The sequence below is a fragment of the Ammospiza caudacuta genome, chromosome 4 (genome assembly GCF_027887145.1).
Source record: "Ammospiza caudacuta isolate bAmmCau1 chromosome 4, bAmmCau1.pri, whole genome shotgun sequence".
Lineage (NCBI taxonomy): Eukaryota > Metazoa > Chordata > Aves > Passeriformes > Passerellidae > Ammospiza > Ammospiza caudacuta.
In genome coordinates, this window is record NC_080596.1 from 21,222,991 (window position 1) to 21,235,638 (window position 12,648).

The following is a 12,648-nucleotide window of genomic DNA, read 5'->3' on the forward strand; positions in this document are numbered from 1 at the left end:
ATTCAATTCCTGCTTGCTTGTGGCTTGAATTTGAGGTGTTGGCTTGGATTGGTATGCAGTATTGAGGTTTGTGTCCTGACAATTGGAGTAAACTGTTTCTCTGAAGAGAAAACACTGACTCACTCTGGAAGCACTAAAGAATTGGGACTGCCATTTAGTTGGGTGAAAGGATATTTGAACTGTGGTAGTCATGCAAGAGCTTTAATTCTGGGGCTTATTCCTCTCTTTTTCTCAGTGAAAATGAGCATCTGTTTTAGTCGTGTTCTGGTTTTTGGACTGGGAACAATAGGATGCATTTTTGGGAAGAGTGTGCACTTGGGTGGGTCAGGTGATGGTTCTGTGCTCTGTGGAGCATCATCTGTGCCAAGGTGGAGAAGCTTGGGAGCAAGTGTGTGATGTGAGTGCAGACCAAACCATGGGAAAAGTGTGTGGTGGAAGAGGGGAGAGGATTGTCCCATGCACAGCAGAATGAGGCAGGATGTGCACCATCACACCTCAGTCTCCTCGCTGGTTAAACTTCATTTCCTCTTCTTCTGATGTTTCAGTCCACAAGCTGGGGTTCCCTGCTCAGTGTTTCCTTGGAAACTTTGAGAAACTGAATAAAAATATGTAAATGAGCAGTGGTGAAACAAAGTTTAGAACTATTTGGTGCTACTTAGGGCTGCTCATCCTAACTTCAGATGATCAGAAATCTAATGTTACTAAATGTGATAATCTCTGCCATTTAAAAGCATAGCATTTTAAGTCTCTCTCAACTTTGTGAGTGTTGTCTAGTTGATCTAGCAAGTCTTAAAGGAGGAACTTAGCTTAATGCTATCAAAGGACATAGAGGATCAAGTGTCAGGGTGAGTATCTCTGACCATAGAAAATACCATCTGCCAAAAGGGGGAGAGGCAGGCAGTGCTGCAGTTCATTTGCCTTGTTGGGTGATTTGTCCCAGGGGTTTTAGTCGCTGTAATCACCTCCCTCACTGAGTGAAAAGGAGCTGTGTTGGAGGCATGCTTTTTTTGCAATGTCCTGATGTTCTGGTTACAAGTGTTTGCTCCAAGGAGAAGTTCTGAGACTTACTCCTACTTGAAAAGCAGCTTGCTTATATGTGGATGGTGGGTGAACATTTGCTGTCTAAAGCACAATGAAGACCCTAAAGTTTTGTTTCACTTTTGTTGAATTCTATGTATTAACAAGTCATCTCCCACTTCCAGAGCAGTTTAACAGAATTGGCACGTGATGTAACTAAGTTTGTAAAAAATCCCTACAATGTATGTACACCATATTAATGAATTTGCTTCCCGTTTCCAGAGCATCAAAAGCTTCTTGTGAAATCCAGAAGAAAGATGCGCTCCTGCCACTGCCATCCATGTCCGCTGCACAACCTGCCACAAAGTCAGCCAAGATGACCCAAAAGAGACCCAGAAATGAGACTGATGAGCTGCCTGCCATGGATAACCCTGCCAAGAACAAGAGCAACCACAAGGATCCTTCGTTTGCCAAGCGCAGGAAAGTGGAGGGAAATCATACGGAACTGTCCAAGGGCATCAAAGTAGGTATCCAGGATAACTGGTGGGATGTTTCCTCCAACATGGGTGCTATGTGATTCTCTTCAGAAAAATACTCTGTAAGGTCCAAAGGCATGGGAGTCATGTTTATGCTAATTACCATTTCAGACTGCAGGCAACTGCTAATACAATACTCATGTATTGATGTAAAAATAAGTGTGCTTACAAAAAGAAAGAGGGGATTGCTTAAAAATAAGAAAACAAGCAACCTATGGCATTGACTACAGCCCAGGTGTAAGCTTTTATAGCTTGTTTACAAAATGGTTCATGATCCTTGCAGCTGATTATTTGCATTTCTGGGTTACAAAATTTGGTTATGTGGCAGTTTACTGGAGGCTCAGGTGTGTGGTCTGGGATGTCACTCTGTGTGCTAAGCCAGACTGTGGACACTGCATTAGCTAGCTCTGTTTGCTTTTTCCTTTTCCCTGTAGTTAGTAATGGGGAACCAGAAATTGTTGTGTGGTTAAGGTGGAAATAAGTGTGAATAGATCTTATCATTCTGCCTTGGCTAGAGGACATGAAAACTGTGCTGCTTGCAGCCTCACTGCTCTCTTAGTCATTGTGCAAGGAAACCTGCTGCTGAATTTCTCTGAGCTTGGGAGAACTTTGAATGGTGTTAGGCATGACAAGCAGTCAGGTGAGAAGCAAGGGGAAGAGAGCCTGGACAACAGACTATGCTTAGGACAGATAAACGTTTTCACTTGAAATTTGGGAAAGCTGGGCTTTGGAATTGGTTTAGGCATATTTCTCTAACCAGATTTATCTCTGTCCTTTACCAGGGATCTGCTGGTGATGTCACAAAGCCTTTCCCAGTGCCTTCTATGCCAAATGGTACCTCTAAGCCAAGGAGACCTCTGCTCAAGTTTGAAAAGTAAGTTTTTGTTTGACACCCCTCCTCTTTACTTCCTGAAGGCATGAGACAAGGCTGGCCATGAGGCCACTCTGGGTTCTGCTTTTTCCTGAGCACTTCTTTGGGAGGAAAGAGAGGCGAGAAGTGTGTGAGATCTGCCCTGTACTACCTTCTCATGCCACCCATGACAAAGTAAAGGTTTACAAGAAAGCAAAGTTTTACAACAGTTTTGATTTGAGGGAAGCTGCTCTGGAAATTAGGGACTTTCTCTCACGTAAGCAAGTAACTTGAATACAAGTTTTGGTCTCAGATAAGTGTGTGGTTGCTGCCAAATTTACTTTGTTTCAATTAAAATTTATTTATGGGTCTATAGTTGAGGAATGATAGATGATATAACTACTGTTTTTCCCCGAAAATGAGGAATTTAACTTGTTCCCATGGAAGCCCTACCTCTGCTAATTTTTTATTTCTAAATGTAAATTTTCAATATTATTCCAACATATATTTTTTAAGAAATCAATCACCCCATAGCATCATCTAGATAGGAAAGTAAAACTGATAATTATCCTACCCTTTTTCATCTGGTTTTCCTCTCTGTCCCCAATTTAGGCAACATTCAAAGGAATACTACATTGAACAGGCCCAGAGGCTGAAGCACAAAGCTGATGCAATGGTAAGTCTTGACCTTGTGCTGGGAATGCTGACCAGCTCCTGCTCTCAGCCCTGGTACCTGTGGGTGGGAATGAGGGTCACTGGCTACCATGAGGTTGACTCCATACTCCACACATGCAGTGGGTTCAGTCATGTCTTGGGAGGCTGTCTTTATTTGCCAGATAGTCAGATGTTTCTCTGGGATGCAAACACATCTAGAAAATGGGATTCAGATCTGGCATTGTAAAGGGCTTTGCTAAGAGCTCTAAAGGCATCCTTGGAAAACAGATGGAACAGTTAGTTTTAAGACAGTTTAAAAAGTCAGAAAAGTCAGGCAGTTATTGATTTGCTGGTGACTGAGACTTGGAAGTGGCCTTGGCAGATCTGATTTTTTCTGCTCTGTGCAGTTTAAGTGTGCACAAGTGAACATATTGCTTTGCTAATTATGGCAGATAATTATCTCAGTCAGATAATGTCCATTTACTACTTTCTGTTTACCTGTGAAAATGAAGTGAGGGAATGCTGCAGTGGGAAACCCCGCTGTGAGGCAAGCCTCCAAGACCAGACAACAGTATCTAAGAAAAAGTGAAGATAATAAATTACTCAAGGAAACCATTGAGCAAATGGAGCCCACAAAGCTGAAGACTGGGATCACATTAAGGGTTCTGCTGAGAACCCTTTAATTTTCACCCAGAGGTCAGACTGAAATCTTTTTCTTTCTTCAAATCCTGCCTAACTAGGAAGAAAAGAGAGTTCAAGTATATTTGAGAGAAGTGTGTTTGGTCTTAGTAAAAAAGTGAGAATTTTCTTCCCAACAGACTGACAAGACTGGAAAGGCCTTTCACTACTTGGAGGCTGCCCTTTTATTCATTGAATATGGGATTGCCTTGGAATCAGATGTGCTGGAACCAAAATCAGCTTACAGCATACTCAGTGACACCATAGTTCTCATCAAGTAAGTGGCTTTCAGAGGGTGACAGCTGGGCATGTTTGGAGGGGAGGGCATTTTGACACACAGCCCTCTGCTCAAGATCTTACAAAGCTCCTTGTGCCAGGACTAAGGACTTGGGGCAGGCTTCCTCTCTTTCCAACTGCTTTAAAGAAAATGGCATGCAGAGTTTTTTCATGAACTGTCGAGCTTCAGAGTGCTCTGGTGCCTGACAAGGTCCTGTTTATTCTGTTTCCCTAGATTCATCATGACTTTGAAACCATTTGCAGACTCCTCAGTCTCTTCACACGGAAAAATCTTTGCTGTGTTACGGTGAGTAACTGTGCTTGCTTCTGCTCCTTTGTGCACTGCTTTGGAACTGAGGGAAAGGTCCCTTGCTTCCAGGGGGGAAGGAATGAGTTAAATGGGAGTTAGAGTTATGTAAGGAAAAAAAAACCAACAATATAAAGGAACAGGAAAAAAAAGCAGTATGAAAACCAGAATGAATTTAAACATCTCTAAAGTAAGCTGGGAGATCACAAGGGACCACATGTAGAAGGCACAGACTTTAAAATTTGATCTCATGGTAACTTGAGAGCACATAAGGGCTTTCACCTAAGGTGAAAGAATGTGATTTGGCTGTCCATGTTTGAGCTGTGTAAGTGAAACTGTAGCTGAACATGGATGAGGCACTTCTGGAAGGGGACTTACTCAGCCTTTGGCACCTTTGAGAGCCTGGGCACCTGTTTGTATGAAAGACCAGAGAAGGCCCTTCCTTGTTTCGTTCTTTCCCTTGAGATTTTTTTTTTTCATCAAGTCTTTTTTTATCATGATCAGAAGGAGGAGAAATTTTGAGCCTTCCTGACCTTGCAGTAGAGCTGAGGTGTGCCTGCCTGCATCCCTCAAGGCTGATGAGGGCTGGGCACAAGCACTGACACTCGGGTGTGTTTCTGTCCACAGCATGCGCTGCCAGTCCATTCTGCACATGGCAATGTTTGGTTACAAAAAGGACACTGCAATGAGGTATTCCAGACTCCTGAATGACCACTTCAAGGTAGGGCACAGGTATCACTAAGCTGCCAGCTGGATGGCTGCGGTGGTTACTGATGTCAGCTGAACAATCCAAAACTAACTAGACTTTTATTCCTTGCTGCAGAGTAATTTCAGAGTAATACAAGCACCTTCTCCAGGTGTTGCAAGGTAAGATTTAAAAATTTGTTGTCATGTGTCTGTTTCAATGACAATGAGTAGGGACTTTTCTGTGTTCTGTGGTCATTTCATGTGGCAGAGAGGAAATGACAGATTTTTTTTTGTCTTTCAAAATCTGTGGTGGAGAGAAGGTTGTTTGGACTTTGACAGTGGTGCTGATTCCAGTTACATTTTTTTGCCCACCTTGCATAGGATAGTTCATTGAGAAGTGAGTGTTCTCTTGAGAGCAGTGGTGGAAGCCCTGTCATACCAGAGGCTAAAATTAGGTTGGTTGAAGTGGTGGGGGTGTGCTGAGCCAGGCTGTGTCTGGAAGGCGGCCGGCTGACCACATTTATCTGCCCTGGGTCTATAAATAAATGTGTGTAGGCTGACCTGGCTGCTCTAAGGAGCTGCCAAAAGCTCCAGCCTCCTCAGGAGGGGAGCTTCAGTGTGCCTAATTTGGAAGGCATTAGGGAAAACACTTGGGTAATCTGGTGAGGACTTTCACAAGCAGGTGTAGATTTTGGAAGATGGATGGGTGGCCCTTTTCAGTGTCTGGTCCCACATTTTCTCTTGTTGAGTAGAGTCCTTCTAAATCACTTCCAAAAACTTGGCCTTGCACAAAGTACAATTGCTTGTGTTGTAGCTGAACACATCTCACTTTTCAGCAGTTCACTCCATGCTGCAGGCTTGGATGACACTGGATAGCTCCTGGCATGAGGCAGCCTTGTGGAAAGATGTTTAGCTCTGAAGCTGAATGTTTATGATGGTGTTTCTTTTCTGCTGCAGAAGCACAGGCTTGCCTTCTCCTCTTTCTCCAATACCCTCTCCTGCTGGATCTGTGAGTTCTCAGTCAGGATCAAATGATAGCAATGGCATTGGCCACAGCAGCATTGGCAACAGCGCTGGCTCTACTGTCACTGTCTCCTGTCATATTTCCAGTGTCACCTCTTCCTATGTCAACATCACCTCCTATATCCTCCATGCATATGAAATTTGGGAAAAGGCTGATGCACTGGCCAGGAAGAATAAAGGTAAGTTTTTGCCCTTCTTTTGTGTCTCATGTGTCATGGTTATGTGTGTATTTGCCTCAATCCTGACACTCAGTGCAGCAAGCACCATTCTTAAAGTTCAAAGCATGAAATATGTTGAATATCTCTGCCAGAGTATATTGGCAGAGATACTTGATGGTGATATATTGATGAGTGTTCCCATTAAAAGGTTTTTTTGGCATCCTCAAATGTCCAAGAGCTCAGGCATGAGGGTGTCGAGTGCAGGAAACCAGCCAACTTGCTTGGTGGTAACACAAGAACTGTAAAGGGTTTGGGTTTTTTCTGTCTTTCTCTTTGGGGCACTGAGCTTTTCTGAGTGGGTTTAAAAGTATCATTTTGGCCTGTAGCCTTGTGTTTTAGTTTTTGTTAAATTTCCAGGTAATTTTGTCTTGAAAATGGTGAAGCTGGCTTTTCTGCCTAACAGAGAAGCTGAGCAGCACTTGAATTTGACTCCCTGCTGGGCAGGTGCCCAGTATTTGCCAGCAGCAATTCCTAGAATTGCTGCAACTTTTTTATTTTACAGTTTTGTTGTTAAAAATGTTGTATTGTCATTTGGTTCAAGCAGTGGTGAATACACAAAAGCCACAGGGTGGGTGCAGTCCAGCCTGTGATCTTGTCATCCCACGTGGCCTCAGCAGTGTCATTTTCCACACAACACAAAGTTTTGTGAGCCAGTGTGGGTGAAGAGATGCATTGCCATGACCTGTTGGCAAACATGCAAAAGAAAATAAGCACAATGTGCCTGGCTGGATTGCTGGAAGGCTGTAAAAATCCTCACACTAATGAGGGCAGTTGCTGAAAATCAAAAGGCTTTCCAAGTCACCTTTGAATAAAAAACTGGTTGTTGGCTGTCCTCTGAGCAAATCTGTGCCTGCAGCAGCAATTCATGTGTGGCATTTTTGGTTCTGTCCTCAAAAGGCTGATAAAAGACTGGCACATAGGAGCAGTGGATGGTGCTAATAAGCCAGAGGAGTGAGTCATGGAGGAAAATGTGTGGGAGGGCAGCCTGAGCACAGCCTTGCATCAGTCAAGACTTAATTCAAAACGTGCTCTGTTGGCTGGTCCTGGCGTAGGGGGATGACGACTGGGGATTAAATACTCTGTAGGGAGAGGATCTGTGCAGAGACCTGTAAATACTCATGTAGGCTTGGTGGTGGTGTCACTGTTCAGGACAGCTGGGAGCATTTCAGACCTGGAACTTTCTGATAATCAGTGTAATATACAAAGAGGTACAGAGAGTGAAAACACAGAATGAGCAAAAAAGGCCACATCCTTGATTCTTTTATGCAATTCATAGGGCATAAGAAGAGGAAGAAAGAGCAGCAGCCTTTAGCTATCCAGATCTTATAAGCAGGGAAGTCCTGAGCTATTGGGAAGCAGTGAGCTGTAACTGCTGTCCAAGTCACTGGTGCAGAGCTGAAGTGCCCTCTGGAGGGTGCCCTGCCAGGTGCCAGCTCCTCACTGTAATTCAGAGCAGCACTGTGGATCACGAGGCTGTACTGTGGATCCCTGCAAGGACAAGATGAGACTGCAGGCATGGATGTGAAGTCCCTCTCCTTTCACATGGTGCTGTGCTGACAGATCAGGTTATCTTCTGTTTGCTCAGACAGGGGCTTTGAATTCCTTCCATTCCCCATGGAAGGCATGGATTCTGTAAACAAAAGCAGGAAAATCTGAGGGAATGGTTTCCCTGCTTCTGCATTGGCAAGTATTAGAAAGGAAGTGTTGTGCACTCTGCTTCTGAAGAGCTCATTGCACAGCCAAGTAGAATTTTTCCACCTCTAGCTTCAATCTTTGGATGTCAGAAAGGAGAGCTGAGAATGGCCAGTTTCTGAAAAGCTGTTTAGCAACGTGGTTGAGCTGAAGAGTGAGGGATACGGTCTGTGTTAGTGGGAGGCAGGTCATGCAGGAATGTCTTGGAAAGGAGACTGCAAAGGAACAGGGGTGGGAATGTCCCACAGCTCATGGTCACCTGCACAATGATTGCCAGCCCAGAGCAGGGCTTGCAGCCTGCCAGCCCTCCCAGCAGGGTGAGCTGTGCTGCCAGAGCCACCTCCTGTGCAGGAGGAGGAGTGGGATGCCTGGAGCTGGCATGGGATGGCAGGAATGCGAGATCTGCCTGACATGCTCAGCTACAAGCAATCCAAACCAGAGCAGTATATAGCCTGGCAAGCTGCACAAATAGAGAAATCCTGATATCTCCAAGGTTTGAGGATGGAAGAAGGAAAGGGAGCACAGCTGTGTGTGCTTCTGGGTGCTGCTCAGGAAGACACTCAGATTTGTCCTGTTTAGAATTTGGGAGAAATTTGAAGCAGGGACTGTGGTGCAAACACTTAAACTTTTGCTGCCCTACCACAGAGTCTCTGTGTCCTTTAAAGTGAGGACATGAGGAGGTGTCTCAGTGTGTGTGTAAATGTTTTCCTGCTGCCTGCACTGCCTGCTGTGCTGGTCACCCTGTCAGCCCTGTGACACTGCTGGGCTCTCTGCACTGCACTGTTTAACAGGACTGGCCAGCTGGCTGTGCTGCTGCTGTCACTCCTCACCTGTCAGGTGTGCCTGGTGTATGAAACCAACCAAATGTTTTCTTTTCTCTCCCTTTCTTCCCAGAGTTTTTTGCTGAACTCAGCAGAGCAACAAGTGCCCTGGCACTGACCAGCAGCCTGACAGACCTGGTACACTACATCAGACAGGGATTACAGTGGCTGAGACTGGAAGCAAATATGCCTTAACTGGTTCTCCAGGTGGTTAAATACCTTGAAGTTTTTTTGCACTTTTGAAGCCTCAGAAACAGTTTAATTTTTGTTTTAATTGTTCAATACAAAGCACCTGCAAGGGAAAATATTTTAAATAAAGTTGGAAGTTATCTGGCTACACTGGAAAACCCTTGAACTGTGTTTTTCTAGGGTAGCACTTTGCTACCTTGAAAAAGAAGAGACAGAGGATGGCACCTTCCTTTAAAACTACGAAGTGCAATGAATTGTCTGAATGGCCCGATGTATTGATGGTCTATAAACATTTCTTTTACAAATAACCAGCAGGACAATAATTGCACATGATGCTGACAAGAAGGAAATCTGCCTCCAGAGGTGGTTATGCAACATCCCACAGTCTGCAGCAGTTGTGTGCCCAGACAACATGCCAGAGGAGTTGCTTTTGCAAGCACAGCTGCAATCTTTGGTGTCTCTGTTCCTCAGAGAGCGAGTAGCAGCCTCATCAAGCACCCAACAGCGTTGTGTTACAGGAAAAGCAGCAACAGGATCTGCTCTGCCTGCTTTCCAGCCTCACCCTCCTGCTTTTGTCAGCCAACTGACAAAACTGAGGAAGCCACTGCCTTCAGTGCTGCAAGTTTTCTTTTCAAGTCATCACTGCTTTGGTCCTCCTTGCTGTGCTGTCATCCATGCCCCAGGCACTCCAGCTGTGTTACTGAGGGCTCAGCTGGAGCCTTGCAAGCCAAACACAGCTGGGGTGGCAAAAGGATGTGGTGTGTTTGGAATAGCTCTGCCTCTTTGCTGTGAGATGTCACCATGAGGATTCTTTGTGGGGCTGATTTTTTGTCATTTCAGTGGGTGGGGGTGGAAAGCTGCACTGGTTCACTGTGATTGCTTGGACATTGTTCTAAGAGCTTCCATGGGAAGGAATTGCTTCTGGTTAAGGAGGGATTAAGTGGCTGAGTGTGGAACATAAGATAAATTTTGCATTTGGATATTTGCCTGAAACCATTGAGTGTCTTGGTGAATATCTAAGAGCAGGATTTGTTCCAAAGTAGGGTCGTCTTTGTGTGGGAGGCAACTCCTGTGTTCTATCAGCCATGCCATAGGATGGGCCCAGTGACTTAGAAACCTGTCAAGGGGACAAGAAAGGGAATAATGAGCTGTTTCCAAGCATTATTTTCCTTGTCACAGTATCAGTGAGGGCAGCAGCCATGGCATTTGTGTATTCAGTGAGATGGCACCCTTCTCTCCCCAAGGATTCCCTGTGGTGTGACAGCAGCATCCTGCCGTCCTCATACACAATAGTGTGCCTTAGCCCGCTGGTCCCCTCTCACATCTCTCGCCCTCTCTCACAGACCCCTGGCACTGGAGAAGAGAAGGATGGTATCCCAAAATAATTGTGTTTGTGAGAAAGAATCAGCTCCCTTTTCCACATAATTTCACAGTTAGGGAGGAACAGCTCTGCAGATGTGCAGAAGTACCCCCTTCGTAAAATACCTGCTCATGGGTGTGAGACTCATGAAAATGGACAGTAATAAATATCAGCAAAAGGTTTGCATTTCCAAAAGTGGGTTCTGTAGTAGTGGTCCCGGCCATGGGGAAGCCTGGGCTCTTTTTTCTGGGAGAGGTGATGGGAGCGTGCTGGTCCCGAGCCCAGGGGAGCTCTCCTGTCACCTTCCCTGGCAGGGCAGGACCACCGGGATCATGGCTGTGCCTTTCTGCACGTTGAAGGGATTGGCCTTTCACGTTCACTTTGTTAAAAGCCTCAGAGCATTTCAGGGATGAGCTGTCCTAACAAGTGGGAGGAAGATCCATGTCCCCCCTCCCCATTTTACCTATCAAGCTTTGCTTGCACTCCTCCTCCCTGGAGCAGCAACTGCTCAGAGTGAGCAGGGTGGGAGAAGGGCTCAGCATTAACTGTTGTGTTCTCAGGAAGTGTGGGGATGGGCAGCCAGCCTGGAGGCTGATGTGCACTTTGGAACTTGATCCCAGGCTGGTGGATCGATGCCACCTTTGGCCTTTGTCTTCAGACAAAGCTATTTCTAGGATCACCAGCTGAGGAGGAGGAGGAAAGATGAAAGCTTTACTGAACTTGGAAACCACTGTGGGGGCCTGCAGGAACCGTAGCAGAGTGTGAGGGGAAAGCATAAGGGGCAGCAGGGGCAGGGGTGTCCTGGTACTTTCCTTCTGTGTGCATCCATGTCCCTCCCTGCTGCCAGCAGAGCTGCTTGCTGCTGTGCAGGAGTGGCTGTGTGAGGGCTGCCCCCGTTCCAGCACCAACCCCCTGGGCTTTGAGGGGAAGAGCATCACAGGCAGTTTGTGTCACAGGCGTGTGGGGGCTCTTTGGGGGCTCTCAGTTCAAAAGCAATCTGTGGGAGCATCACTCCACAGCAGGAAGCTAGGTTTTGTTTCAGGACACAGGGAAAGACTGTTCACATAATAGGAAATTTTAAGAAAAGCCATCATATTTCAACCTTGAGCCAGGTCAGAGGCCTGCAGAGGGTTTGGAAGGAAGCTCATAATTTTCACCTGGGCCTATTCAGGCCTTTAAAAAAAACAAACAAAAATTAAATAGAAACACAAATCAAAATGTAGCAGTGGAGGAAATAGCATTTGCCATTCAGAAGCAAACCATTAATCCAAGGAAAACCAGGGGTGATTGTTTAATCCCAGAAAGAACGGAGGCAGCTATGGTGGCAAAGCAGCATCATTTCCACACAATATTTATTTAAAAGAAATAATAATACATGCGTTGAAATTGTCAAATATTCTATTTTTAAGATGCCATTTATTTAATAGTTGAAAACCCCACTTACATGGGGATAGAGATCTCTTGTGTAACTGAAAGTCAAAGTCTGACTGCAATGTCCTTGGTTTTGGTTTTGTCCTCTCCCCTCCCTCTTGGTTTCCACGATAAATTTGTGCATCTTATTTTGGGGATGTATGTCCCTCTTGTATATAACCTTTTTCTGCCCTGTGTGTGATGGAATTTCTGAGATGGTTGATTCATATGGGGGAAATAAACAATAAATGAATGTTTGTTATGAGGTGTTTCAAGAGTCCTTGTGTTCTCAGCTTCTTGCAGAGAAATTCTAATGTAGCTTTTCTCTGAATGGACTCAGTGTTTCCTCTCTGAATGAGGTTTAGGTATGAATTTCTGTACAAGAAGTTTCTTGTTCCCTTTGCTGCCCCATTTGTCACCCCTTGCCCTTTCCTGAATGACCAAAAGTGGTGCAAATGTAGATGCTCAGACTGGCAGGAGCATCATGGCTTGGGACATGTTCCTCCTGCCCTCCCAAATCCAATGCAGGGAAGGCTGTGCTGGGCCAGCTGCTGCAGCCAGCAGGGCCTGGCTCTGAGCCCTCCCTGGCAGGACCATCCCACAGGTTGGTTTTGGACAGTTCAGGGAGGTAATTAGGAAAGCAGGAGACAAGGCACACAAGTGGTGGCTGAAGGGTCCTGCTCTGTGCGTGCCACAAAGGTGCTGCAGGGCTCAGTTTGTGGGTTGGTTTCTGAAGGGGTATGAGGAGGATTTCCCTCAGGGAATCCCACAGGATTTCATGCCCTGTGGTAGCAATGCTCTCATTGGTTGTGCAAGGGGATCTCTGCCACGGCCTTGTACTTCTCATTGGAGGCTTTTCCCACTTTTTGTTTTCCAAGATGTTCCTTGGAAGAATGGTTTTGGCATCTCTGTGCACTATTGGGATACAAT

General features: G+C 45.5%; 1 protein-coding gene across 3 annotated transcripts in view; it reads left to right on the forward strand.

Moving 5' to 3' along the window:
* AFF1 (ALF transcription elongation factor 1) overlaps positions 1-11,993 on the forward strand; it is a 67,388-nt gene extending 55,395 nt beyond the window's left edge. The window contains exons 13-22 of one of the 3 annotated variants that reach the window (XM_058803506.1): positions 1,300-1,540; positions 2,336-2,427; positions 3,016-3,079; positions 3,876-4,012; positions 4,247-4,318; positions 4,946-5,039; positions 5,142-5,185; positions 5,963-6,207; positions 8,833-8,966; positions 9,261-11,993. In XM_058803506.1, the coding sequence (XP_058659489.1) occupies positions 1,300-1,540; positions 2,336-2,427; positions 3,016-3,079; positions 3,876-4,012; positions 4,247-4,318; positions 4,946-5,039; positions 5,142-5,185; positions 5,963-6,207; positions 8,833-8,954 (1,111 nt within the window). In that variant the 3' untranslated portion in view covers positions 8,955-8,966; positions 9,261-11,993. Of the gene's footprint in view, positions 1-1,299; positions 1,541-2,335; positions 2,428-3,015; positions 3,080-3,875; positions 4,013-4,246; positions 4,319-4,945; positions 5,040-5,141; positions 5,186-5,962; positions 6,208-8,832 lie in introns of all 3 variants that reach the window. The other 2 variants (XM_058803505.1, XM_058803507.1) reach the window with 2 other exon arrangements.
* Positions 11,994-12,648: the final 655 nt, after the last annotated feature.